The following is a 27,460-nucleotide window of genomic DNA, read 5'->3' as shown; positions in this document are numbered from 1 at the left end:
TTCTGTCTTCCAAATACATGTGCTAGCTGGTTTGTTTCTTCATGGTATGAGGCTTTGCTTTAGGGAGGAAATAGCATTTGCCAGCCTTCTGATGTTCCTCTGTAGCGCCACAAAGAGAACAGAGAGTTAAAACTGTCAACAAAGTATCTTCCAGCAAAATCAAACCGCATAAACCTCAGAGGTGTTTAAACACAGTTTTTTCCTCCGTGCACAGTGGGGATTGTAAAATGGGTGGGAAGGACAGCCGGGAGGATGTCAGTCCTGCCTGTTTCTTTCCAGCACACAGTTGTACTTTTGGTTTCTCTTGGACTGCTTTTATTTGAAACAGAAAGTGAAGACCCACTTCTTGCTTCCCCGTTCTAGCCACCCTTGACTGAATTCACACGGGAATAGGAATGCTTCCTCCCAGCCTCGTGACTTACATACTTCTGGAGGGCGGGCTGAGAACTTGTTCTCAGTGGGGAAAAGGTTAGACAGAGCCTCTAAAAGACTGACTATGCCCTTGAGTCTCTTCCAAATGGCATAAATAATGCTGACGGAAGCTTCCGGAAGGCAGGGTGTAGAGGATGCAGGCCGATCCTAATGGGAGATGAGGAAGCAGCCGTTACAGACCCACATTCCAGGAGTCAGGGATACACCAGACCACAGCAGATGGCCTAAGCAAGCAGGCTCTCCTGTGTCCACTGCTTCAGCTAGTAAAGGGGCTAAGCAGTGCTGTCCATGTTTCCTCAGGTGCTTTACAACTTGGCCAGGCAGAAGCTCAGGAGCCTCAGGAATCCAGACCCACACAACCCTTAAGTGTTGAGGTTGTCCTGGGTATTTAATGAGGCAGAAAGACTCGGGAAGAGCAGGCCCTTGCCCCAGCTTCACGCACCGTCCAAATGGAGAGGCTCACACAGGAGGCTGCTCTCTGGGCACCCAGCCACATCCCCGGGGAGCCCATGGCTGCAGGGACTAGTAGCTGGGGTTGTTCCAGTGGCTCATCCTAACACAGTCTTACTGGAAGTTTGAGGTTTGCCTCTATTACCTCAGCCATGAAATGGGGATAGGGATGCCCCTGAGACATGTGCAGCGCTTCACTTAGAGCCCAAGAATGGATTCAAAGCCAGTGTCATACCTGTCACCCGGGACCAGTGCCTCCCACATTGAGCCCGCCTTCCCTGGGGGCCCCTTCAGCACAGTGTCAATAGGAACTGTTTCACTAATATCTCCCTGGGAGCTGGACATGTGCCAGTGCCTAGGAAGCATTTATGGGTCTTACCAAGAGAGTCTGGGATGCTGCACCAGTTTGAGAATGTGAGGAGGTGTGCCTTGGCCCTCTCACACTTCTGCTGTCCCTGGCTCTTAGAATCTGGAAAAAGGCACATCAGAACCCCTCCAGCTTCAGAGACAGGGTTCCCTCTTGGACAAGAAGGGAGAGAAAAGCTGTAACAGCTGCCCCATGAGATTTCCCCTAGGGCTGGGCCAGGTGAACCCACCAGTCATCAACCCCATCCTAGACTCACAGGTATCCATTCAGCAAACACACTGGTCGCCAGTCACCACTGTCTGTGTGCCCTGTCTATCAGAGAGGGGCTAGGAAATCGAAGTCAAAGGGATGATATTTTTTTTTAAAGTACGTTTATTGACAGTAAAAGAACCACATGTACATGATTGTTCTCAGAGGGTACCTTTGAAGTTATTTGATATTAATGATTACATGGTGTTGTCAGCCTCTTCGTGTGTCTGCGTTAACTTCTTCCTTTGTGGACATTACAATTGTCTCCCATTAGGAGAGGCATATGCTTTTCAAGAGCCCAGTAGGTGCCTGAAATCACGGAACAAAGGGATGATTCTTGCTTGAGAGCTCCTACTCCTTTCACCAGAGAGGAAGGTCGGGAGGGCAGAACCGGTGACAGAAGGTAGAGGGCCTCAGATGCTAAGGGCGTAGGTTCTGGAATGAGCACTTACATAAACCCTGGCTCTGCTCATTACCGTCACAGGACTCAAAGCCTCAGCTTGCCCTTCTGTAGGATGGGGGCAATTACCATTCGCCTTGTAAGGGTCTGAAGAGTAAGAATTGTAGGTGAAGTCCCTAACAGGCCTTAAGCACTCAGTAAACAACGTTATTGATCCCGCAGTGAGAAGCTAGTTTTAGGTGAAGACTGACATCCTATGGAACTTCCTCTGTGAGTCCCAGTGACCTTTTCCCCTGGCTTCAGGCCAAGTGTCCCCTTCTACCACTGCACCTGGGACCTCTAGGGGTACCCACGGCCTTTCCCCATGTTGCCTTCAGACCACTGGGGATAGAGTATGGGTGAAACAAAGCCTCAAAGAGAAGAGGGAGAGGGAGGTAGGACGATGGCAAAGGGTGCGCACACTCTGGAAAACTGAAGGGGAAATATCGAGGGAGAGGCTATCCTGCACCAACAGAAAAGCTTCAAGGCACTGTGGCAGCCGCATGCAGCAGGCCAAGCACCAGAAAAGGCAAGTGTGATCTAGATCAAATCCCCTTTAACATTCTCAGTCATGTCAGTTGGCTGAGATCAGAGACCCAGAAAGAATCTCACTAACATCCTGCCATCAGGGCCACCACTACCGTCCCCGAGGGCTACAATCGCCCTCAACTCCAGCTATGATGTAACTGGACTCAGTCCAGCTCAACAACCAGGGTTAAAATGGTTCTCCGTGGGAGAACATGTAAGACTTCCTTTTTTTCGCATTATTGCATTTTTTTATTTGTGAGTTTGGGGTACACATGTGCACATGGAGGCCAGAGGTCACACAAGGAGTCTTCCTCTAGGACTCTCCACCTTTAAAAACTTATCTTCATATCTATGGGTGCATCGCCTGCATGTATGTCTGAATGCTACATGTGGGCGGTGCCCCTGGAGGCCAGAAGAATGAACCAGACCCCACGGGACTGGAGTTACAGATGGTTGCGAGCTGCCGTGTGGGTGCTGGGAATCGAACCCAGGTCCTTTGAAAGAGCAGCTGATGCTCTTAATCTCTGAGCTTCCCTCCAGGCTCTCCTTGTTTTTGAGACAAAGTCTCCTGTTCGTCCATAAGCACACAAATGTAGCCAGGCTAGTTGGTCAGCAGGCTCCTGGAGTCCTTCTGTCTCTGCCCTCACAGAAGTGGGATCACAGATGCACCCATGTCCAGAGCTTTACATAAACGCTAGGCAGCCATGCTCGGGTCCCTTACTGTGCGGCAAGCACTTTACTGAGCAGTCACCATGGCCATCCCTAATGTGTAATGTGTTATATTTTTCTCCCCCCGACCCCCATGAGAACTCGTCATGAAACTATTATTGTCGATTTGTCTCATTATCTTCAGGCTCCGTCCGAGTTCCAGCCAGACACTGGTGACTCCATCTGCTGTGGGAGTTAGGAAGGGGACATCGAGAACCGGTGGAAGGGGAGATGGAGCAGCAGTTGAGAGCATCTGTCCTCTTCCAGGGACTGGGTTTGATTGCCGGCACCCGCATGGGGGCTAACAACCGTGTAACTACAGTCCCAGGGATCTGATGCCCACTTCTGACTTCCTCCTTGGGCGCCAGGCATGTACACGGTGCACATACATACACGGGGCAAAACACTTACACACGTTAAAAAAAAAACTTTAAAAAAAAAAAGAAAGAAAAGAAATATAACAACGGAAAGAAGCAGGAAGTACTAAGTTCAGGGTAGTGAAGGAAACCAAGACGCGGGCAGTGTGCAGGAGTCACATAGACCCAAAGAACATCGGAATCCCGGGGAGGCTGTAGGCCATCAGCCTGTAGCCTCTCCCGTGAGCACTTCTCTCCAGCCTACGTTCCCAGGCTTTTCTGGCTTTGTAAATTACTGGGAAGCCTCCCTGACCCAGGGATGTACCATTTCCGTAGTGACAGTTTGGTCACAGGCTGGAGCCTCTCTAGGCACCTGCAGAGTTAATCAGACCCAGCAGCCCTAGGAGAGACCACAGGAATGATTCCCTCCTCCCCAGCATAGATCCCAGCAAAGAGTGATTCACAGACTCTACAGTAGCTTGGGCACCATGGCAACGGGGTGCCGCATCCGGAACAGATGGTTCCACGGCCTTGCCTGTCACATGGCGCCTTTTCTGGCAGGCCTGGTCACCTAGCCCCAAGCGGCATGGAGTAGCACCTGGTAACTATTTATATGGTGGGGGAAAGCCCATACCTAGCAGCTGGCAGAGGCAGCGGAGACGCAGGGAGTAGTCGCCTGGCCTCTGGGCATGGCTGGGGATGCTGAAAGGCTGGAAGTATCTTAGGAGACGACAAAGCCAAGACGATCGCAGGCAGACGAGGATGCACTGGATAAATCAGCATGGCACAGTCCTCCTGCGGAGGAAGTGGTCACAGCAGCTTTCTGCTGAAGGCGCTTGCTGGCAGACTGAGGTCTTCTCAGTCGTTGGTGGCACGGCACTGCCTGGTCAAGTTGATGGGGGTCCGCAGGGAAGCCAAGTCAGACCATCATGGTGAGGCAAGTCCTAGTACACAGCTAACCCCCCGGGCCAAGCTGGTGCAGATGAAAGCTCTCCATGGGGCAGGGCCCGTGTCTCCATCAGTTATCCTCCCGTGCTCCAGGATTCGGTACCCACCAAGCAACCAGAGGCATCTGTTGGAACCAGCTGCTGTGTGACGCGTATCCAGCAGTGACCTTTGCTCGTGAGAGGGATTAGAGGGGAGGGTGTTTTGGAGACAGGATGCTGGCTAATACAACATTTCGTGAGACATCCTGAGCTCCGGCAACACCAGTGAGATCCTGACGTAGTTAGTCTAGGGTGATAAACGGGTGTTTCATTTCCTGCTTTAGAATTCTTTCCAGTCACGAGACCCTTGGGTGTCTCCCAGGCTCATGGCCAAAGTTTGAACAGGAATGATACACCCGCCTTCCCATGTGGCCAGCAGAGTTTCGTTGCTGAAAGAGCATATTTCATCATAGAATGTGTGTGGTGGGGTCTGTCTGTCTGTCTTCCTTTCCTTCCTTCCTTCTTCATCTCCTCTTCTTTCTCCTCCTTCTTTCCCCATCGTCTCTTTTGGAGAGTTCCAATCTAAACGTCTGTCAAGTGAGGCTGGTAACACCGGCACTGGAACCAGTAATCAAACTAGCCAGAGGCCAGGCATCCAGGGGTCACTCTAGCTCCCAAAATGCACTTGTGCTTCTATGCTGGACACTTTCTAGGGAATCATTAGAAGCTGCGGGCTGCAGGAGTCAGACACACGATAATTTGACTATATTTTACACGTCCATGTTTATTAGGGACCTCAAAAAAACAAAAAAACAAAAAAACAAATACACTGACTCCAAGATGACCCGTGATGCAGAATCAGATATGAGGAGAATCCTGGGCAATGACTGGATTACCGTACGATTGGGCCACACAGCCCAAAATCAAAGGCACAAGGGTTGTTTTGGAAATAGAGATTCAAGAAGCCCAGGAAAATGTTCTTATCAATGTGCAGAGCGCACACTGCGGGGTCCTGCTTCATGGAGGATATCCAGAGCCGCAACATTGGGGTGTGATTCACACAGCTGCAAGACAGGGAAAGGACAAGGTTGGGAAAGGGGACACTATTCACTCTGTAGATTATAAAGAAACAAAAATCTGGGTTTCTTTGGGAAATATGGTAAGCTTAGTTATTATGCAGTAAACCTGATCTTCACTGAGGACAAGGCTCACTTGGACCGGTGTGTCCAACTGTTGACACTGTTACAGTGGCTTCTGTGAAAGTGGTGGAACACTTGTGAACTGAGGCAGGGGAATCAAGCCTCTTCATTTCATGGCTGACTGACTGACTGACAGCCTCTCTAGTAAACCGTCTTAGGCCATTTGCAGATTTTACTTTTAGGACTTTGAAAAAGAGAGTAGCTTCCTAAACACTTTAAAAATAAATTTAAGACAAGCATGAACCCTTGAAACCCGGGCCTTTTCAAACATGAACAAGGGAATTCAGGGCTAGGGTCTGAGAGACAACATGCTAAGGTAAGACAACTGGTGGGCTGGAGGCCAGGACACTTGGTAGAGTCTTACTAATCTCAGGATCTCCATGCTGCCTTGGAAGGAGATGGGTTTATGAGTTACCTGTTTATCTCACCACCCAGTCTTATGTCTGATCTAAAGAACTACTTTGCAAATCCTAGAGATGTCAGGCACCCGTGGCATGGCTGGCTGGAATCTGCATCAGCAACACTACACAGGCCTGGCTCTGAGGTAACAAAGTTTTAAAACAAAGCTTTTAAAGTGTGTCACCTGTGTGATACGTGGTTGCTACTTTGTTTATATGAAGAGTAACGCATGCGCTGCTTTTGAAACCTGGTTTTCAAAGGGCATTTCTACTTGGGAGGACATGAGAGGGGACTCGGCTGCGTGGCATGTGCCCCGTGACTCAGCAGGACCATGTGTGTGGCCATGGAGGGAACTAGATTATTTTGCGTGTCTGTGAATACATGGGGGACGGTGGGCTCTGAAGCAATGGGGGTTGGGGGGCTTTGCACACCGAGCCTTCGCCATAGACATGTAGGTAATATATGCATTTGCTCAGGAAGCATGCCTGAGCAGTATGGAGCCCTGAGTTTTGTTTCACAGACATCCCAAGCCAGTCCACAGGGGAGTCAGTGGGACCCAGAGCTTCCTGACAATTGGCACTCATTCAGTTTGCAATCACATAGTCAGATTTCTTACTCAGCTAATCCATATACATCCAGTCGCTCAAACCAGGGCCAGACGAGGTAATCAATCATGGATATAGAGTCTCCACCGAAGAAGGTAGTGTTCTGATATTCAAGAATCTAGAAATATACACAGAACAACAGCCAGTGAGTTTATGTGTTTGCGGACACGTGTCGCAGATGCCAAATATAAATATCATATTAATTACAAGGAAGGAGAACTAGCTTGCCTGCCTATTTCCAAGAGACCACTTCTTCCCTCCCCACGATGTCCTGACCACATCCTGCTCTCTGCCTCTCCTCAACGCTCAACAGAAAACGTGGCTCACTGACTGGACAAGTTGGGAAGAGCAATTCAGGAAGAGGTGGCCTAGTCCTCCCCTTAGTCTAAACCAGACTCCTCCAAGTCCTAGGCTGTCTCCAGAGCAGACGAGCTTGGAGCAAGGATGCCCTGCCTCGAGCCAACACCTGCCCATTCCCCAGAGACATGAAAATGTGAGTCAGAGGCTAAAAACCAGCAGTTAGAAACTCCACTTGCTGGAGTTGTGACCCCATCTCCTGCCTACTCTGTACTTCAGGGATGCTGCAGACCCCATTGGTCTTTCTTCTGCCTTCTCAGTGGCTTCAGGGCTAGGTCTAGACGGGGCAATGCTGTCCAGTGGGTTTCCCTGCGTCCTCGGCTGCCTTTACCGCACTTTCCTCTTTTATTCCGATCCTTCAAGCTCCTGACACTCAGCATCACTAACGTTCTACAATAACACAAAAGTCGTCTTTCTCGAATGGGACAAATGGGACCACACAGGTGGACTCTAAGGCAATCAGACTTTTGACTGACCATGGCCAGAGAGCCATGAAAGGCCCCAGTTTCCCAACACAAAAGTAGTTACTGCTGAACTGCCCTGAGAGAGCCCCAGGGCGCCAAGCCCCCAGCTAAGTGCACTGCTCACTGGACGTACACAGCAGGCAGCCAGCTCAGCACTTCCCCCTCGGCTGGCAGAGACTGCTAGGCCAGGTGACTGTGGAAAGAAGGCTAGGCTGAGATCTCCATCTTAGATGAAAGAGTCAAACGGTACATTCGGAACTGGTGAAACGGCTAAGTCAGTAAAGGGCTGGCCACATGAACGTAAGGAGCCCGCAGAGAAGAGGCTGGTATGCTGGCAAATTGGCTTCCCCCAGCGCTGAGGGTGTCCAGACAGGTGGACCCGCGGAGTCCCTGACAGAGTCCAACTCTGAGTCCCGAGCCACAGAGATCCTATTTCAAACGCTCAAGGCAGACTTCACTGAGCAGAAACAGCAACAAAGGCCAAGCATGTTCCAAAATCTCCCAAGTTGCCTTGGTCACGGTGTTTTATCATAGCAGCAGAAAAGTCACTAAGACAGAAGGGAAGAGCAAAGTGGGAGGCACTCAGCTGCACCGTGTGCCAAACCGGCTGAGGCCATCCAGGCTCTCGGCAGCTGGTCCTTCTTCCTGTCACCCAAGAGGTGTGCGAGCAGCCTCAGGTGTCACTTCCACCGTTGCCGGCCACTTCTGGTCCCAGCATGGAGAGAGGGGACTGTGTATGGGCAAGCTCATTCTCCTGCGCTGGAGAGCAGAGCGGCCTCCCCACAGATTCCTTTACAGCCTCCTCCTTGGGACACTAGACCTGGCCTGGCCTCCCTGGAGACCTGCAGCTGTCCCTAGGATCTTCCACAGGAGCTCCCTTGTGTGTAAATGTGGTACCTCAGAAACACAATGCTACTCCACTCTTTGAACCCCAGACCCTGAGGCCGGGAGAGCCTGCAAAGGGGTATTTGGTGTTTGCAGCACTCAAAAGAATCAACTTTAACATAATCTAAGGTGACAGAGACGGATCAGCAGCGTGCAGATGTGCCTGCCGCCCAAGTGTGAGAACCTAACTTCAAATCCTAAAAACCCGTGAAAAAACAACTCAAGCCAGATAGGACGCCAGTGATCCCTGCACTACTGTGCAGACATAGGCTGAGGAATCTGGAGAAGCTTGTGGGAAGACAACCTGACAAGGCAGAGGAAAGCTAACAGAGACCCTTGCCTCAAACAAGGTGGAGGTGAGATCAACACCCCAGACTATCCTCTGATCACCACAGCTGCCTGCTTTCACACACACACACACACACACACACACACACACACACACACACACACACCCATTATACATACACACACACACACACACTCTCTCTCACACACACACCCACTATACATACACACACACACATTCTCACACACACACACTCTCTCTCACACACACACCCATTATACATACACACACACATTCTCACACACACACACTCTCTCTCACACACACACCCATTATACATACACACACACACATTCTCACACACACACACTCTCTCTCACACACACCCATTATACATACACACCACCACACACTCCACACACACTCACACACACACCACCACACACTCACACACCCACCACACACCCATTATACATACACACACACCACACACACACATTCTCTCTCTCTCTCACACACACACACTCTCACACACACCCATTATACATACACACACATTCTCACACACACACACTCACACACACACTATACAAACACACAAACACACACATACCCATTATACATACACACACACATTCTCACACACACACACACACTCTCTCTCACACACACACACACACACACACACACACATTCTCACACACACACACACTCTCACATACACACCCATTATACATACACACACACTCACACACACTCACACACACTCACACACACACACTCACTCACACACTCACACACTCACTCACACACCCATTATACATACACACACACTCACACACACACATTCTCTCTCTCACACACACACACACTCTCACACACACCCATTATACATACACACACTCTCACACACACCCATTATACATACACGCACACTCACACACATACACACACACATTATACATACACACAATAATGAATAGAAATATAAATGAGAGAAAATTTTAAAAACAGTGATAAAAAATGTGTTCTGTCTTCCCCAGCCACTGACAAGGAAGACTGGAGGTGTGACAGGGAGTACCTAGTGAGTGACAGCAACAGAGGAGGACCGGTTGGTGTGGAGAGGATGCCTATCCCACGGAACCCTTCAGCTCACGCTAGGGCTCCCTCTAGCGTGGTCAAGGAGGAATATCAGCAGGGAACAAAAGTGGAAGAAGTGTGTGGGGCTCCCCCTGGTGGCCATCGGTGGTATGGAACAGTGGCCAAGGCTCCTTTCCCTCAAAGGGGAAAAAAGAAACCTGTGGGGCTTTTGAGAAAGAATTGTCACAGAACTGCAGGGATCTAATTCTCGAGCCACATTCCACCCCTATTTTGGTAACACAAGAGTGATTTTTAAAAGCTAATCTAGACTTCTTTAAATCAACCATTCTAAAAAGCCCAGTCTAAGGGCTTCCACACTTGCAACAGCCACCTGCCTTACACTGACATCGTTACAGCCCAGCACCAGGAAATCCTTGGTCTCGGTCCTCAAGCAGCGCTGCCTCCTGATGGACGCTCTGTACTTAACGGAAGAGGGGAAGAATTCCCAAGAGTTGGAAGTTAGACACACACACACACACACACACACACACACACACACACACACTTCTGCTAAGGTGCGAAGGCACCCTCCAGGACAGAAGCAGTAGAGTCAAGCCCATATCCAGAGTCAGGAGTAGGGGACTTGAGTCTGGGACAGAGGTCTTTGGAGTTGGTAAGAACATAGGAGGGTTCAAGATTGTAAATTCCAGGCCCTTGCCACACAGAAACAGGACAGCCAGGCCTGAGCTCATGCTGTCACGAGATCTCCTGCAAGGAGCTGTGTGGTGAGAGGCTGAGCAGTGGTCTCCGTAGGACCAGCCCCTCCCCCGCGCCTGGTTATCACTTAGGACCGAGCTGCTCTGTGAGGACAGAGTGCAGCTCGCCACCATTTAGGGATTGATTGGGACTCTGGAAATCCTCAGCTCCAATCCTTTTAATGAGCTCAATTCTCTTAATCGAAATATATTTTGTAAAAGCTAGGAAATAACCTAACCAGATTCTCGTAAAGCAACCAATGTGTGGCAGACACAAACCCAAGTGAGTGCCCCTCGATCTCTGAGGAGGCAGAGGGCTCCCTGTGCCTGAGAGCAACAGGAGAGGCTCCGCAGGAGATACCGCTCCTCCATATTTACGGACGTCACACATCCACATCTCAAGAGAGATAAACTGGATCAAAAGTTCAAACGAAAACCAAACGTGTTTAAAAGATAGTAGAATTTCCTTTAAATATGAGAGATTCTTTAAATGGAACTCCACAAACTTGATAGACAAGATCTTAAGACAACTTTCCTTAAACAGTAAACTTAACCGAGCAGCACAAACTGTTGGGCTAAAACGTCTTTTTGTTTGTAAAGAAGAAAAGACAAATTAAACACTAACATCGCGGCTGAGCGTAGTGGAGCATGCCTTTAACCCCAGAACTAGAGACACTGAGGCAAGAGGATGAAGAGTCTGCAGTCAGCCTGGGCTACACGGTGAGACTCTGTCTGAAAAACAAGTAGGAAGGGAGGGGGGAAAAAAGATGGAAAGAGGAGGGAGGGAGGGAGGGAGGGACGGAGGGGAAATGTTAAGATGATGGGTGAAATTTAAACCCTGTAAGCCACAGGAGCTCCTGAGTGGCACACACACATTACCAAGTGGATACAAGGATACGACCCTCGGGCAAACAGTGCACACAAGGCTTTCGATTGGGCCCTGTGGGAAACTCTGCATGAGACTGCAGAGGACAGGAATACAAAGCAGGCCAACAGACATCAAGAGGCTGAGCATAAAGTGCCCTGTGGCCATGGTTCCCTCCTGCTGCTTCTGGCCTCTTTCAGTCAAGACTGGTAACAGCTGGACAGGGACCAAGCAAAGCCAGAGCGCAGAGCTGATGCCTAATGGTTAGATCACAGGCCGAGAGGGAAAACCCAAAGCATCAGAAAAGAATCCAGCCAATCCAGCAATCTGCGGTGCTACACCGGGCAGGGTTTAACGAGCACCGCCATGAAAATGTTCTGAATAAGTCGCTGGTAGCAAAGCAGCCCTGAGAGGCCCTGCCATGCTGGAATCCACAAGGACAAGAAAGCAGAGTGTGGTGCTGAAGTGGTAAAGTCAAGCCCACACAGAAGAAAACGAGGCAGGGTGGACATCTTAGACTAATGACTCAAGAATAGCTGGGTTTGAACCTCAGAGGCAGGTTCGATGTGAACTTAGTTTACAGCATCCCGACAGCATGGAGCGCATGCCCACGCAAGGCAGGCAGACAGGACAGCAGGCTGTTGGTCTGATCATCAAAGCAGAAGATTTTATTTATGTTATTTATATAGCCTTAAGTGAATTCTTAATATTTTTAAAAGTTTCATGGTTGCTGCTGTTTTCCAAGACTGCATTTTACTATGCACCCCAGGCTAGCCCAGGCTTCTGACCCTCTTACCCTTGTCCTCTACGTGCTGAATTTCTGGCCAAGACCAACACACCCAGGAAACTGGACTTTTTAAAGATCATTTTGAATAAAAAGAGCACACGCGTCATATTTCGAAAGAGGAAGATCATCTGGAGTTCACGGTCACAAAATGCAAATGGAGTATCTTGCTAGGCATGCCATATTTTGCATTAAAATCTTGACCTTGGGCTGAGAGATGGATGAGTGGACAAGCATGAGAACCCGAGATCCAAATCCCGGGACGGGCAAAGCTCAGTGTGGCGTGTGTCGGTGCCATGGTGCTACTGTGGTACGGTGGGAGACCGGGTGCACAAAGCAGAGGACAGCAGAGGGCAGGCTCTGCGTGGTGATTTGTATATGCTGGCCCAGGGGCTGGCACGATTAGAGCAGGTGTGTCACTGTGGGCATGGGCTTAAGACCCTCACCCTAGCTGCCTGAGAGCCAGTCTTCTGCTAGCAGCCTTCAGCCGATGTAGAATCTCAGCACTTCCTGCACCATGCCTGCCTGGATGCTGCCATGTTCTCACCACAATGATAAAGGCTGAACCTGTAAGCCAGCTCCAGTTAAATGTTGTCATTATAAGACTTGCCTTGGTCATGGTGTCTGTTCGTAGCAGTAAAAACTAAGACACTCTGTTTCCAGCAAATACCTGAGACTGTCCTCTGACCTTCATGTAGCCACTGTAGCACAAGCCCACCTAAAACCCCATACATGAACACAGGCACACGCGCATACACACACACACACACACACACACACACACACACACACACACAATATCGGATTATTTGTCCCTCAGAAATATCATGTGTGTTTAATAGCTTTTCAGCCCACACAAAATCCTGCTTGTAAAACCCACTTGAAGGGTGAGGTGATCCAGGCCTTTAATCCTAGCACTCGAGTGGCAAAGGCAGGCAGATCTCTATGAGCTCAAGGCCAGCTTAGTCTATACAGTGAGTTCCAGAATAGCCAGAACTACATAGTGGGGCTCCATCTCAAAAACAAACAAGCAAACAACAAAACAAACAGAAAAAAAACCAGGAAATTGTTAATGCAGATAAGGGGCGTTTCTGTCAGAATTATTCTAGTGAGGTTTAATTTCACTAGGATCTCCTTACATCTACACTTAGGACCTATGTCTCTTGACATTTGGAGGAACGGTTAGTATCGCTCATGTCCACTGGCTGTCTCAGTGCTGACATCCTGTATGCTGCAGCTAATGCTCTCGCTAACACTGTGGGACAAACCCCCTCCTGACCCACTGAAACAATGCTGCACCCTCGCTGACCTGAAGTGGCCTGAGCTGCAGCCACCACAGCCAAGGCTGCCCAGCCACAGGAAGTTCAGCTGTCTCCGTGGAGTTCAGAGACCACACCCAGCTTTGCTGAGAGGGCGTCCGCCATCAGCTCCTGTTACAAATGGAGTTTGTTCTGTCTTTTTCATTTGTTTTCCGGTGAGTGTCACGATCACCACCCAATCTCTTCTAGTTAACCCTGCTGGCCAGGAAACCATCACAAGGCCTAGTGCAGCCTACATATCACTCTCCTGAGCTCTGTCTCCCACATCTGTCCCAAAACACCGCACACAGAGCAAACTGGAGCTTCTCTCCGAGTCCCAGTAGCATCCTGTTTACTGGACACAAATTTCAACATCAATCTGGACAGCACCTCCATCAAAGTTCACCTTATCTTGGTCCCTTGAAACCTCTCCAATCAAGTCCCCTCTCCAACCCTATTACTGAGGTCCTGGTGTCCCCCAGTGAGCAAAGCAGGAAAGAAAAAAAAAGCACTCTCCTGCCTCATAGTCTGCAGTTACTCCTCACAACTTCGGGATCAAGAGGAAATTCCTTGGCACAGGCGAAAAGCCTTCTGACTGTGGTCTGCCCTGTACCCCGGATTCTCTGCTCTCTCACACCAGCTCCCTCTCCCCAGTGTCTCCAGATTAGCACTAAACATACCCTGGTTCAAAATAGGCTCAACAGTTGGTCCCCCACCTTATCATGGAGCCTTCTGGGCGTCTGTAAGGTTTGCATTCCTACCGAGCAGCCCTTGTGAGATACCAAGTACTGGTACTGTTGGCCTCAGAAGGGCGCTGCATGCTCGGCTCTGTGAGCCAGTGTACGCACAGCACCCTGGCATCTCGGAGTGCGGCACGGAATGCTAGCTTAATTGTCCTGAGACGCACGCAGCCCAGGAGATGCACACCTGCACCCCAACTTCATAGATTCGTGTAGAAGAAGAGCGGCAAGGACAGCCGCAACGCACTTCCGGTGCATTTTCTGAATTCAGTGTTTTGTTTTCGGCTCCTTAATCTGACCCAGAGCTCACAAGTCTGTGAGGAAGGAGCCAGGCAGGATGGGATTGGTTCACATGAGCTTTTAAAAAAAAAAAAAAAGACGGTAGCTGCCTGTGGTGGCACTCGCTTTCAGTGCCAGCACTTAAAAGGCAAAAACAGGCAGGTCTCTGTGAGATCAAGGACTACATAGCGAGGCTCCATTTCAAACACACACACACACACACACACACACACACACACACACACACACACACACACCACCACCACCACCAACAACAACAACAACAACAACCACTAAATATAAAGACATTAAAAATTCTGTATTGAGAAAGGTTTCAACTTCTTTTAAGATAGCACTTGACCTTCCTGGGCTAAAGACTCTCTTATTAGATGTCTCCTTCAACTGTGATTAAAGGAAGTGTTGGTGTAGGGGAAGCAGTTATGGGTCCATCCTCCAGGATTCTTCCTGCCCAAGAGCCTAGAGTCCAGCAAAACACCTTAAATCAAGACCGTATCGTCCACTGCGTCTCGGGTGGGGTCCTGGCAGTCTGCAGCCTCAAGACAAAAGTTGGTATTTCTTACTAGTCATCTCGAAAAAACACTGCTACTGTACATCTCCGAGACAGGAAATGGAGCATGTGTGGATTTTATCTGCTTCCAGTTGATGAGGTCAAATGGGAGAAAAGGAATAGCTAGCCTTCTCTGGGAGGAATGAAGACAGTTTTTTCTGGCTATATGAGGGAGCACCCTCACTCGTGAAAAGAATTCATCGGTTTGTAGAGCAGAGGTAAAGGAAGTCACAGCCCCGCAGATGACCTCAGGATGGGTGGGTAGAAACGGGCTCCATGATTGTCCTGCACAGAAGATGCTGCCAGCAATGATGGCTCCTTGTCCACGCACACCTACCTTCCTTTTCTAATGCACAACATCGATTGCATCCAGGGTATCCCAACTAAAAGACAGGCCCCCGCCCCAGCCTCCAGTTGCCGAGGGTCATGGCCACTGGGTTTCTGGGTGAGTCCTTTCAGAGGATCCAGACACGCCACTTTTCCGCTCTCTTTGCTAGAGTGTGAGTGGAAGATGATGGCCCAGTTGCCATTGTGTGATGAAGGATAAACCTTGCACTAAATGTGACAGACAGAAGGATGAGCCTCGGTCCCTGCTAGCTTCATGAGGAAGCATGGAAACCGTCCTGGACCGCCTCCCCCTGGCTGTGTAATGTGAGAGAGTAAACCGTCATTAGGCAAGTCTCCTCCCAATACCTCAGCCTCATCGGCAGAAGTCCTGCAGAAATACTTAGGGAATGCCAAGATACCAGGAAAGGGCAAAGTCGTTGCTCATCCTGAACAACTTGTCAAGAACCATTTCAGAGCAGGTCAGGGATGCAGGCATCCGAGGGGCACAGGTGGATGACTAGAAAGGGACCACATCGAGGCTTAGCAGAGGGTCTGCAAGCACGCAGTGCCAGGTGACTAGGTTAGAGACACCACAGAGCTCGGCCCACCGCCTCTGACGGGACAGACGCCCCTTTGTACCTCTTCCAGATTGCACAACTCCTGACGCAGGGCAACCTTCAGATCCGTACAGTCTCTCCCGCATCTCAGCGCTACCAGACACTCCTTGCTTAACTGTGGGACCTGGTGAGAAGACACAGACTCTTAGTCGAGATGTTTGTGAGAACTGCTCCCACTCTGTCCGAAATGCGATGAAGCTTCCCAACTCCAGCCCAGGAGAACTCGGCCAATGCAGAGGTCCCTGTCCTTGGTGAGAGGCTCTGGGGAATCTGTGCTGGTTCTCATAGCAGCCAAGGGCTCCAGCAGGGTTCTCCCTGCCTCTGCTCGCTCAGACAGGCCCGTGCTGTGATAACTCTTGTTAGGTGGGGCACCTTAAGCTACGGTGTTCCTATGTGAAAAGCTGAACCAGGAACAATGCCCACCTCCAAGTCAAGAAGGGGATCAATAGTCAGAGAAACTCTGGAACATCCTGACTTCTCACTGTATGTCAGCTCTTGACAACATTAAGCTGAGCACATGAGTGTGTGTGTGTGTGTGTGTGTGTGTGTGTGTGTGCACGTGTGTGTGTGTGTGTGTGCACGTGTGTGTGTGTGTGTGTGTGCGCGCGCGCGCGCAAGCATGGCGTGAATGCCACTAAATGCATGTGGATGTCTGAGGACACCTTTCAGTTGTCAGTTCTTTCCTTCCACCGCACGCGTCCAGGAGATCAAACTCGGGTCATCAGGCTTGGTGGCAAATGCCTTATTTTTTGAGACAGAACTCAGTGAACTTGGAGCTTGCAGATTCAGGCAGACGAGATGGACAGCAAGTCCCAAGTCTCCTCCTGCACCTTCCCGGCACCAGGATTGCCGGCAGGCACTGCCAGCTTGCTTTTCACGTTATGCTGAGGATCCCAAACCGGGTCCTCCAGCCCATGTGCCACTCAAGTCATCTCCACAGCCCCGGACTGAATTTCTATTTATTTTCAAAGGTCTTAATGCTTCTGTCACTGTTTCTCTCATTATCAACAACTTTCATTATTCATGCTTCCTAAATTGCTGTCATTCTTGCCCTGCTGACAAGGCAGCCTTCCCCCAGGCATAATTTCATTCCAATATTTCACACCTGGAGCTTGGGAAATGCTCCTTTTAAAGGATTAGCAATCACGGCTGTTTCTCCCGTTTCTAGCCCCGTGAGTCTCTGCCTCCCACCTCTAATGTCAGTGGTCACTGCTGACTCTAATCCCCAGTGAGTTATTCTTCAGGGGCTCACAAGGCTAAACCGAAACCAGGTCGTGATTGATTTTGGAGTAGATTGAAGTTGGGGAAACGCACACAAAGCAAAACCAGGTCTACGAGGCTCTTCAGAACTGTGTGTACCTTACAGAATAGCTCCAGTAACATCTTCTGGCGAGCTCGTTCATATGGGTCATATGGAAACAGCTTCCTTCCCGGGAAGACGTCATCCAGGTACTCACACGCAATGACGGATTCATAGATCAGCTGACATTGGCTGTTCTCCAGGACAGGAACCTGGCCAAAAGGGTGTTTTGTATAGTACCAATCAGGCTTGTTTTTCAGGTTAATGTTGATGATTTCATGCCTTAAAGGGAAAAGAAGACTCGAAGTGAGACGCACAAAGACAGATGCTCACCTCGAAACGAGAGCAGCTATGACATCAGCATTCGTACTGAGAACGGTTTCTTTGACGCTGGAGTTTGGTGTCAAATGTGTGACATGCTTGTTTGTGCTCATCCCTACAGTGGGGTTAGGCCTTTCCTAGGGCTTCTTTGATCCTCTCCTGCGATTGAGTCCCATGCCTGACATCATCTACCAAAGAGTAGCTAAAGCAAGAAGAGAGCCAGGCTCCATAGACTCAAACGCTTGGGCACACTGGCGGCTTAAGGCTTGAAAGGACAAATCCAGCAGAGCTTGGTGGCTCAGGCCTGTAACCCCAGGACCCAGCAGACAGAGGCAGGAGGGTTTGGTTGTAAGTTACAGAACAGTCTATGTTCCACAGTGAGACCCCCGTCTCTGAACCAAAACATTAACGACCACAAAAATGCAAATGTTACTTACAGGTCGGAACAGACATTGGGGAATGTTAACAGTTAATACAAGATGCACGGGAAGCTGCCTGGTCAAGCTGAGATATTAGCTGGTTCCCTCCTCTGGCTGTGCTCAGTGTCCATAGTTGTAAGGAGGCGATAACTGTTCCCATCTCAACAGTGTAGCATCCAAACCCTGACCATGTGCAGCCCTCGGCAGTGTCCAGTACACTAGCAAGCAATCACTCTTCAGTCCTCCATACTCCCTGTCACTATGATAGGAGCTTTTGAAGGACTGAAGGAAACGAAGGCTACATTCTTCAAAATGGAGGTTCTCAATAGATTATTTCACCTCTTCCCATCTAAGGAACGCATCTCCATATCTAGGGACGTTTTGGTTCTCCCCTGGAGTGGGATATACTCCACATGGGTGTGGGGGTGCGACAAAGAAGCTGGGACGCACAAGACATCCCCCTTTCCTTCTCCCCAGAGGCAGAGAAGCACCTGGCCTTAAGTGTCAGTCAGTGGTGTTCAGGCTGGGAAAGTCCACTCTGAAAAAGACAGCTATGGGGCTGAACATGTAGCTTAGTTGGGAAAGTGCTTGCCTAGCCCCAGGAAGCCCTTGGCTCTGTCCCCAGCACCACATAAGCCGGGCACAGTGATGCTCTGCTGTAATCCCAGTGTTCTGGAGGGAGACTCAGAAGGACCAGAAGTTCGAGATCATCCTCAGACACATACTGTGTTTGTGGCTAGCCTGGGCTACTTAGGACTCTGTCTCAAAAACAAAGAAACCCCACAAATATTTGCATCAGTTCCTAAGCTGTCCCCAAATGAGCAACACATTGTATTGCTCTGGCTTTTCTAAAAGCAAACAGAGACCAGGTAACACAGAGCCAGACAGATTTGAGCAAGGGGAGAGAATCTAGAAATGCACGTTATAGCTATCCGTCGAGGCAGAGTTAACGATACCATTTACAACATCTCCACATTGGTCTCTCTACTCAGTGACATGAACGGAAACGCTGATGTCACTCCTACGACTTCCCAATCCCAGAGCCGGAAGCCAGCGTGACACTTGTTTTCTGTGTGTGAGACCGGGTCTCATGTGGCCACGGCTGACCTGGAGGTTGGTATGTAAGCAAGAGTGGTCTTGAACTTCTGACCCTCCTGCTTCTACCTCCCAAGCCCTGAGATCACAGGGACGGATGGCCCTTCACACCTGGTTTTATGTATATGGTGGGAGTGTATGGTTGAACGGCTGGGTGTGAATCAGTGGTACATGGATGCTGAACAAGAAACTCCTACTAACTCTGCTACATCCCCAAGCCCAAGAGACTCTTTTTGAATACCTACTGTGTGCCAGGCTCCCTTCTAGCCCTCGAGAAGCAGCTCCTACTCTCTTGAGATCCTTTTTTGGTATGATTGCCAGAGGGCGGGGGAGAGGGAAGAGGTGGCAGAATGACAGAATAAGGAGTTGGACATGAAGAAGTAAATAGAACAGAGTTAATCCAAGCTGCTCGTCAGCGGTAGGACTACGCTGGGGCAGTTAGGAGGCCTGAGTGAGCTGTGCCCTTCCTAACAATCAGTGGGTGGGAGAGAGCCAGTTCACCAAGCGGCATCACTCAGTTCATGCTGCCTAGTCTGAGAGTTCATGAAAACCTGATTTGGAAAAGAACTCAGCAGTTCAGGAGAGCCTGTCCCAAAAATCAGTCATTGGAGTCATTCAGAAGAAAGGGAAGAGGGGACCCTTCTAGGAGCCCGAGACTTTAAATACCCCCCTGGAGATGGTGGGTGCTCTGCCTGCTCAGGGAGCACTTGGCCTCAGTTTCTCACCTGATGCTTTTGGCCTTGAGGACCAGGCGTGTCCTGTGCGAGTAGGGGCAGAACCTCATGCTGTAGATTCGGATCACACCCTCAGGGACCGGCCCTGGGGGACAGCTTCCTACAGGGCAGGGCAAGAGCAAGAAGATGGGGAATCTGGTCAGCCCAGTGGGGAGACATTCCAGGAGGAGTCTGTGCACTGAGCCTCAGGCCCCAGAGAGGACATTTGCACATACAGTTTGTGCTCCTATCCAGAGAAAGCAACTCTGTCACATGTCTTCCCCCAGCCCGGGGGTCCAGGTCTAGAAGTCTTACCTTTCCCCAAGCATCTTGTCAAATCCCCAGACATCAATGTCCAGGTGTCTACGCAGTGCCCGGAAGCTCACAGTCACTGCCTTGTGGACCTCGGCTGCTGCTGCTGCTGGCTCCAGGCACAGCTGAGCTCCCTCCAGATCCAAACTCAATTTCTCGACGGTTGACAGCACTCTGGTAGGACAGACAGTAAGGGACTCCTGTAAAATCTAACCCCTCACAGATACCTCTCCAGATATGGAAGTCAAAACCTAGCCCCAGGAAGTACTTGTGGCTTTAGACACACAGGGGAAACATGTGATGGGCCCTCATCCACAGGAGGAAGACTGGACATTTAAACCCCAACTTGGAGTTCAAAGGAATCGAATACAAATTTACCAGGCAGATGTTAACTTTTCCTTTCCATCACAAATCCTGGTCTCAGGTAGAGAACTGACCATTCCTTCTGTACAACTTGTGCACCACATTTTGTCTTTTTAAAACAGCCACATTTTCTCTTGGTTCGGCAAATGGGACAACAGACTTGGGTTAAGTTGAGACCCTACATCACTCGGGAAGTAAATACAGCTTTGGTACCACACCGCATGCCTCTCTCTGGGCCCCCCTCATCTCATTTGTGACATTTCTACCTGTTCTGAGGAACTGTCAGTGAATTAGACCAAGGCACCTAGAGGCCAAGAACCATTTGAGTCCTCCTCCAGCCTTAAGTTCTGACAGATGTTGCTTTAGCTGACAGATGCTGTTTTAGTTTCCAAGGACACATAGCTCAGAAACACAGCGGCCACTCCCACACAGGGGAGAGGACTGAGTGGCTGATAAGCTGAGATTCTGAACTCCAGAGGGTGAAGAAAGAAATTCTTTAAACTTTCCAGGACTGAGATGTAGCAGAAAGGCTTACCAACACAGTTTTGTTTACAGAGTGACAGGGAAGGAAAGAGGAACATCAAGTGTCTCACACTCAGTTGTATCTGTGAATTATTTCAGTCCCCAAACTTCTGTGTCCATGTAATCGATACTACTCCTTCACAGAAGTACTCCCAGAAAAAAAAATTATTTGTCCAAAATAAACACTTAATCGAGTCAAAGAACTTTAAAAGTTCAAAGACTTTTAAAAGGTCCACTGGAGAGTTTATGCCCAGAAAGACATAGCATACGATGGCAGTTTCATTGTTGAATCTCAACATTTTTAACTAAAATAACAAAGCCTTATCATGTGTCTTGTAAGATGGGCAACTCTGGGTCTTTGGAATTCTCACCCCTCCGGAATGTCTTGGCTAGTAATGATAATAATTTTTCCTACAGAATAGAAAATCTTTTTTTTAAAAAAAAATATTATATAATAATATATATATATATAATATATATATAAGTACACTGTCGCTGTCTCCAGACACACCAGAAGAGGGCGTCGGATCCCATTACAGATGGTTGTGAGCCACCATGTGGTTGCTGGGAATTGAACTCAGGACCTCTGGAAGAGCAGTCGGTGCTCTTAACCATCTCTCTAGCCCTAGAAAATCTTTCTGAATCTTCAGAACAATGATTCAACTACAGTTTTAGTCAAGAACTCAATGATCCCATGGAAGTTAACCTAAAATAGCAACGCATCACCATGAATGAATGTACATGGATTAGGAAGTGGTAGGGATGTTTGAATGGATGCTGGGAAGCCCACCTGGTGTTGATGGGTTCTTGCCTTGCGGTGCTGAGGGAGGAGCTTCTCACTTTGCACTGTGGAGGATGCAGGTCTGACCAGCAACTGCTTACTTCCCTGGAACTAACTCTGATCAAGATGGACAGGCTCGACGGCAAAACTGAAACAAGGAACACAGTGACCGAGCCCTGTGAGGTAAGGCGGGGTAAGCAGATGGCTTCTGAGAAGACAAATGTACCTCCTGGTAGGTCTCAAACTCAGGACAAACAGCTGAGGTGCCTGCGGCCACCAGGTTTTCCCAGCAGTCCTCCTGAATGGCACTCCCACCCCCTACCCTAAACTTCTCCAGCCCAGGGACTATGCTGGGCTGCTCCTCCGCCAGTTGCTTAGCCTATGTGACCCAGCCATTTTGGCAACACCAGCATTTTACCCATTTGAACCTCTTGGCCCTTGCTCCTGGTTTCCCTCTCTCCCTCCCCCATCTCCTCACAGGGCCCAACTCCAGACTCTGCTGGATGTCTCCGCCTCCCGCTGTGCCTGCACCCTCCCTTACTTCTATAATAAAACCATCCACCCTCAGGAGCAGCCTCGCCCTCTTTTCACTTCTTTTTCCATTCACCCTTCCCATAAAAAAAGTGGGCAACCACAGACGAGAGCACATCCAGGTTCTAAAGGGGAAAGCATGAGAGGAAGGCAGATTTCAAACTCAAAGTGAGTCATTACCTTACTAGTCCCATTTACCCTTAAACTGATCCCTACAGGGCGGATAATCCCAGTGGGTGGGTAAACAGGGGCTAACAGGACCAGGCACATGTTAGATGCCTCACAGCTACTAAATGTAAGAGAGGAAGAGGATTCTGGGAGTTTAACGCTGGAAACAACGCTCTCATCCAAGAGCTTTAGTCAGCACCAGATGCAATGAAATGAACAGTCAGGAAACTTCTCCCCACAGGGTAAATACTGCAGGCTTGCCTCTCAGGTCTCAGCTGCTCAACTCTTGTAATGTAAAAACAGCCAAAGGCAATATATAAATGAATGGGTACAGGTGTGGCCCAGGAAACCTGACCAATGGAACTAAACTTGAAATACACTCTCTCTCTCTCTCTCTCTCTCTCTCTCTTTCTCTCTCTCTCTCTCTCTCTCTCACCTCTCCCTACCTCCACATACAGCCTCCCAACTCTTCAGAGCGGTACCCTTTTTACAAGAGATGGACATATATTGACACATCACTCCAGGTCCACCATTCACAAACCATTCACTACTGGTCAACTTGATCTCTACGTCACACACTATGGTTTATAGTTTGGTATTCCCAGCTACTTAAAGCGATAGCTTTGAAAAGCATTCTTAGCGAGTTGAGCTGCATAAAACCCAGCCAGTGGCCTGGATTAGCCTGGCGGTTTTAATTTGGTCATTCGTGGTTGTTTATGTTGCAATGGCTGAGGTAGCAGTGGTCAGAATGGGAATTCCATTTGCAAACTGAGAGGTTCTATTATGCCAGATGAGGAAAATTTCCCGATTCCCCCCCTCACGATTCACTCCTCCTAAAGGAAACGAAATCTGAGAGCTAGGGATGGCATTTATAAAAGGGTCACCTGAGCAAACTGTGGTGGGACCTGTTATGATCCTAGAACTTAGAGTCCAAGGCAAGAGGATCGTAAATTTGAGGCCAAGTAGGGCTACAGAGTGACCATTGTCTCAAGATGAAAAGTATGTCGGTTTGTGGGAGGTCAAGTTTTGAGATACAGGTCTACTGGGTGGAGTTAGGACAAAGGTGGAACGCACTCTCCACCTGTGGGAGGCAGTACAATGTCAGGATTCTCAAAATGGGCTGTGGAACCAGATGGGCTGCAACACCTGCCTCTGGCCCTTGGGCAAAATGTTCAGCCTCTTTGACCTCCCTTTTCCTTGTTTAAGATGACAGCCAAGCAGTATGTACAGGATGGCTTTGAGTATGGCCTGAAATGGTGCAGCCCTCGTCAGCGGAGTTCCAGCGCGGTGAACCCCAATATTGAAGAGGAATACTGATGAATAAGAAGGCATTTAAATAGCACGATGCCTTCCCATTTTGCACCCATAAAGAAGACACACATTGCTATTCCGCTTTGTGGGGCATATGAGAATTAGGACCGAACTCGCCACACTTATTTCACCCGTTAACAGTTCAATGCTGGCTGAACGTGTTCAATGCTGCAGGCTACATTTCAGTAATGCGATTTTTAATCTCGCCAAAGATCACAACAAGTTTTCCCAGGAGGGTTTTCATTATGACCTTTAAGCTTCTTCTCTACTTCCTCCTAAAAATTCAGTAGGTAACTCCTAAATGGTTTCTTTGCAAATGTTCCAGCTGTGCCCTTTCGAGTTTGCATCTCTGTTATATTGACCAGCTCAAGCACGCACACAAAAAAAAATTAATAAGGTCACAGAAATCTATTACAAATGTTTTCAGACAGCTGAAATGTGATCATCTGTTTCTCTGTGTGTGAAGGGGTGTGTGGGGGGGTGGCAGAGGCCAGAGGCCTTTTCAGATGGGCTCTCATCTTTCTACCTGGCACTTGCTGATTTGGTTGAGCTGGCCCATAAGCCACAGGCCACCACACCTGGTCTTCTCTGAGGGCCCGGGGATGGAAGTCAGGTTCTCGTGTTTGCTCAATAAGGTCTTTACCAACTAAGCCATCTCCCCAGCCCCTGAGCTGCTTTTCTGAAAATAGAGGAACCTCTGGTCATGGTGATCAATGATTTATGTGTTTACAGGATGGAAATAATTTCTCAACTTCAGTTTGTTTTGAAGAAAGGAGGCCTTTCCTTTTTCCTTCTCACTATGTAGCTCTGGCTGTCCTGGAACTCACTCTGTAGACCAGGCTGGCCTGGAACTCAAGAGATCCACCTACTTCTATCTCTCAAGTGCTGAAATTAAAGGTGTGGGCCACCACCATGCCCCAGCTTGAGCTTTTAAAAATAAACCTTTTTTATCACCAGCCTCTAACATTGGCATAAACTAGATTATGATTATATCGAATCTTTGAAAGCCCACTTGACATGAAAGATCACTGTGTGTTCCACTCTTGTTCACTGCACTCCATGGGCCAGATAAGGGAAGGGGCTCTACTCTACTCTCGCATCTGCCTTGATTCGGGGTTTGCAAGGAGTGAGGAATCCTAGGGAAGCTCGTGTTCCAATGGCGTTAACTCATTTAATATTAAATGAGGTTAATGAAATTACCATAGGAGGACCTTCCCTCCCACTTTAGGAAAATTGGGTCAAAGGAGGCCTTCTTTTAAAGTGCTTGGTTCCTCATTCCTGTATCTTTATAACACGTGACACACTTACATATCTTGATAATAATATTTGAGTAGGCGAAAGCAAAAATCTCAAGATTCTGACATCAAAGTTTGTAAACTCCTGCAGAACATCAACATCTCCTGCTAAAGCCAAACTACAACATAGATATGACCCGAATGTGCCCAGAATTATTCCCGGAACCTTCTTTGGACACCAAATTCCATGGATGCTCAAGAACTTTCTATAAAATGACGTATTTGCAAATAATTTACTCACTCCCTCCTATATACATCAAACCACTTCTAGATGACTTGTAGTAGCCAAAGCATGGTAAGCTTTGTTACACTGACTGACATGAGAAGTCTGATAACAGATCGTATTATTCAGCCTTGCCTCAATCTCTAAACTCAAGAGCTGTAGAAAAGGAACTTTACAGATGTGTAAACTTATCTGAAGAGCAGTCTCTTTACAACAAGCATAGGCTGCATTTGAAATCACTTCACCTTCTAATAGCTGGGTTAGTCTGTGCAAACAGTGAAAACTTCCAACCCCCTGATTTTCTAACACACTGGCATTCTCATCTGAAATGTGGAGGTGAGAGTACCACGAGGTTTAGGGAAGTGTTAGTTGGATCAGTATGGCAAACATCTAATACTTAGCATGTGTCTGTCATCTACCAAGTGCTTAATGGTAGCTGTTACTGCGTTTATTACTGTGTTTATTTGAACGTAACAGGGACGGACTTTCGTAGCCTTCAAAAGAACAGGCAGTCCCAGGAACGAAATTCTTCTGCCTGTCTGTGTCATCAACTAGTAGTGCCGAACTGAGGGTACGAACTCCAGACCTGTGGAGCTCTGCTCCTGCTTGCCTGTCTCCAGCCAAACCAGAAAATTAATGTTAATTACAGGTTTCTGTCTTAAAGAGCACCCACTAATCTAAGATTACTGACTGTTCTTTCCTTCTTACGATTTCTTTACCCTAGTGCTATAGTCTAAGCTCCCTTACACTTTTTTTTTTTTTTAGTGGAAATTTTAAAAAAGAAAAAGAAACATTAGCTATGGTTAAACACGGGTTTTCTTTTAAAATGAAAGTGCAAAATTAAATGTTGGCAATCCTATTCTAAAAAGCCCAAATTTAAGAATTTCCCAAAGTTCAGAATTGACCTCAAAATCCTCTTCCCTTCCGATACAGCGCGAGTGAGACCGAACCACCCAGTGGCGGTGGCAGAAAAGGCATCCCCGAGCAACCTTCAGGCGGCTACGGCTCCAACCCGGAGTCGGGTCGCCGGGCTGCCGACGCGAAGGCGGGCCCGCCCCTTCTCGCACGGACCTACCCCACAATTGGCCGCCGAGTCCTGAGCTCCAGCCAATACCTGGCGCATTTGGAAGAGCGAGCCAATAGGCGACCGCGTTACAGCAGCTAGCTAGAGAAACGAGAGTCAGGCCGGAAATCTAGGGCTACCGCAAGAGGAAGTCGGTAGCAGGCCGTTCCTCTCAGCCGCTGGTCTCACATCCTACTGGAAATCCGCGAGGAACCGCCAGGGCCCGCCCAGCGGCCGGCGGTCGGCCGCACAGACGGCTTCGCTCGGAGCGGGACGCTGGTTGTCCCGTTTGTGAAGTCAGCCAATCCCTGGCTCCCCAGGGTGCAGCGGCCCCACAGCACTGTGAGGAGGCGAAACCCTAAATGCAGCTCTGAGCTTTGCCTGATTGTTATGCGCCCTGAACGAATCACCCCGAGATTTTCGCAGGCAAACCAGGAAACAAGTACAGAAAACCTGCCGGTCGGTCGGTGGGTGCCGTTGCTAAGGGCAGTGTCCTCCGGGGTATGTTTTCCCTCCTGCCAATATCTTAGGGGCCTCACTTAAGCTCTTGACCAGCCGCATCACCCGGAGGATGGAAAGGTGCTCCCAGAGTACCTTCTCTTACGGAAGTGATAAAAGTACTACGATTAACCTTTCCCAATAAGATTTCACCCACTCCGTCTTATATACTGAACTGGCTGGTGTGATCCTGTGGTATTACATATCACACACCTATATATCTGTCTTATACGGAATTTGGAAGGAAGGATTGAAAGGGCTATTTTAAGTAGGGGCTAGTGAGATCTTTTGGCGGTTAAGTGTTTGCTGCTCTTCCAGGGGGTGATTCGGTTCCCATCATCCATGGCCTCTGCCAGTATCACCGCTCCAGGAGATCTTTAATGCCCTTCTACCCATGAGCATCTGAACTTGACATTCTTCTTGAAATCCAAATCTAGATTAGAAGTCTGGATCAAACCAGAGGTGATGGCTTTGGGGGTGTCAGTGAAGACTGTTCGGGCCATTAGAACTGATTGTTCTGAGATAGAAATGGCAGTAGCCAGGTCCGGAAGAAAGAAACCCAGTTAGGCCATTAGGTCA

The 27,460-nt window shown here is 48.9% G+C and overlaps 1 protein-coding gene across 3 annotated transcripts; it reads right to left on the bottom strand.

The window, feature by feature from the left end:
• Positions 1-5,219: 5,219 nt before the first annotated feature.
• On the bottom strand, positions 5,220-27,372 carry Gsto2 (glutathione S-transferase omega 2). Of its 3 annotated transcripts, none has more exons than XM_032892172.1 (8): positions 26,226-27,372; positions 21,802-21,968; positions 20,130-20,300; positions 19,827-19,935; positions 17,326-17,548; positions 15,989-16,090; positions 6,670-6,776; positions 5,220-5,519 (listed from the first exon to the last, which is right to left on the bottom strand). In XM_032892172.1, exons 3-8 carry the CDS (start codon positions 20,161-20,163, stop codon positions 5,348-5,350), a joined length of 747 nt encoding a protein of 248 aa, XP_032748063.1. In that variant the 5' UTR covers positions 20,164-20,300; positions 21,802-21,968; positions 26,226-27,372; the 3' UTR covers positions 5,220-5,347. The 3 variants fall into 3 exon arrangements, with proteins under 3 accessions (XP_032748063.1, XP_032748064.1, XP_032748062.1); XM_032892173.1 differs by having other exon boundaries at positions 21,802-21,940; XM_032892171.1 differs by lacking the exon at positions 26,226-27,372 and having other exon boundaries at positions 21,802-24,265.
• Between the last annotated feature and the right edge of the window lie 88 nt (positions 27,373-27,460).

This window comes from Rattus rattus, chromosome 2 (genome assembly GCF_011064425.1).
Source record: "Rattus rattus isolate New Zealand chromosome 2, Rrattus_CSIRO_v1, whole genome shotgun sequence".
Taxonomy (NCBI): domain Eukaryota; kingdom Metazoa; phylum Chordata; class Mammalia; order Rodentia; family Muridae; genus Rattus; species Rattus rattus.
This window is presented reverse-complemented; position numbering and strand designations above follow the sequence as displayed.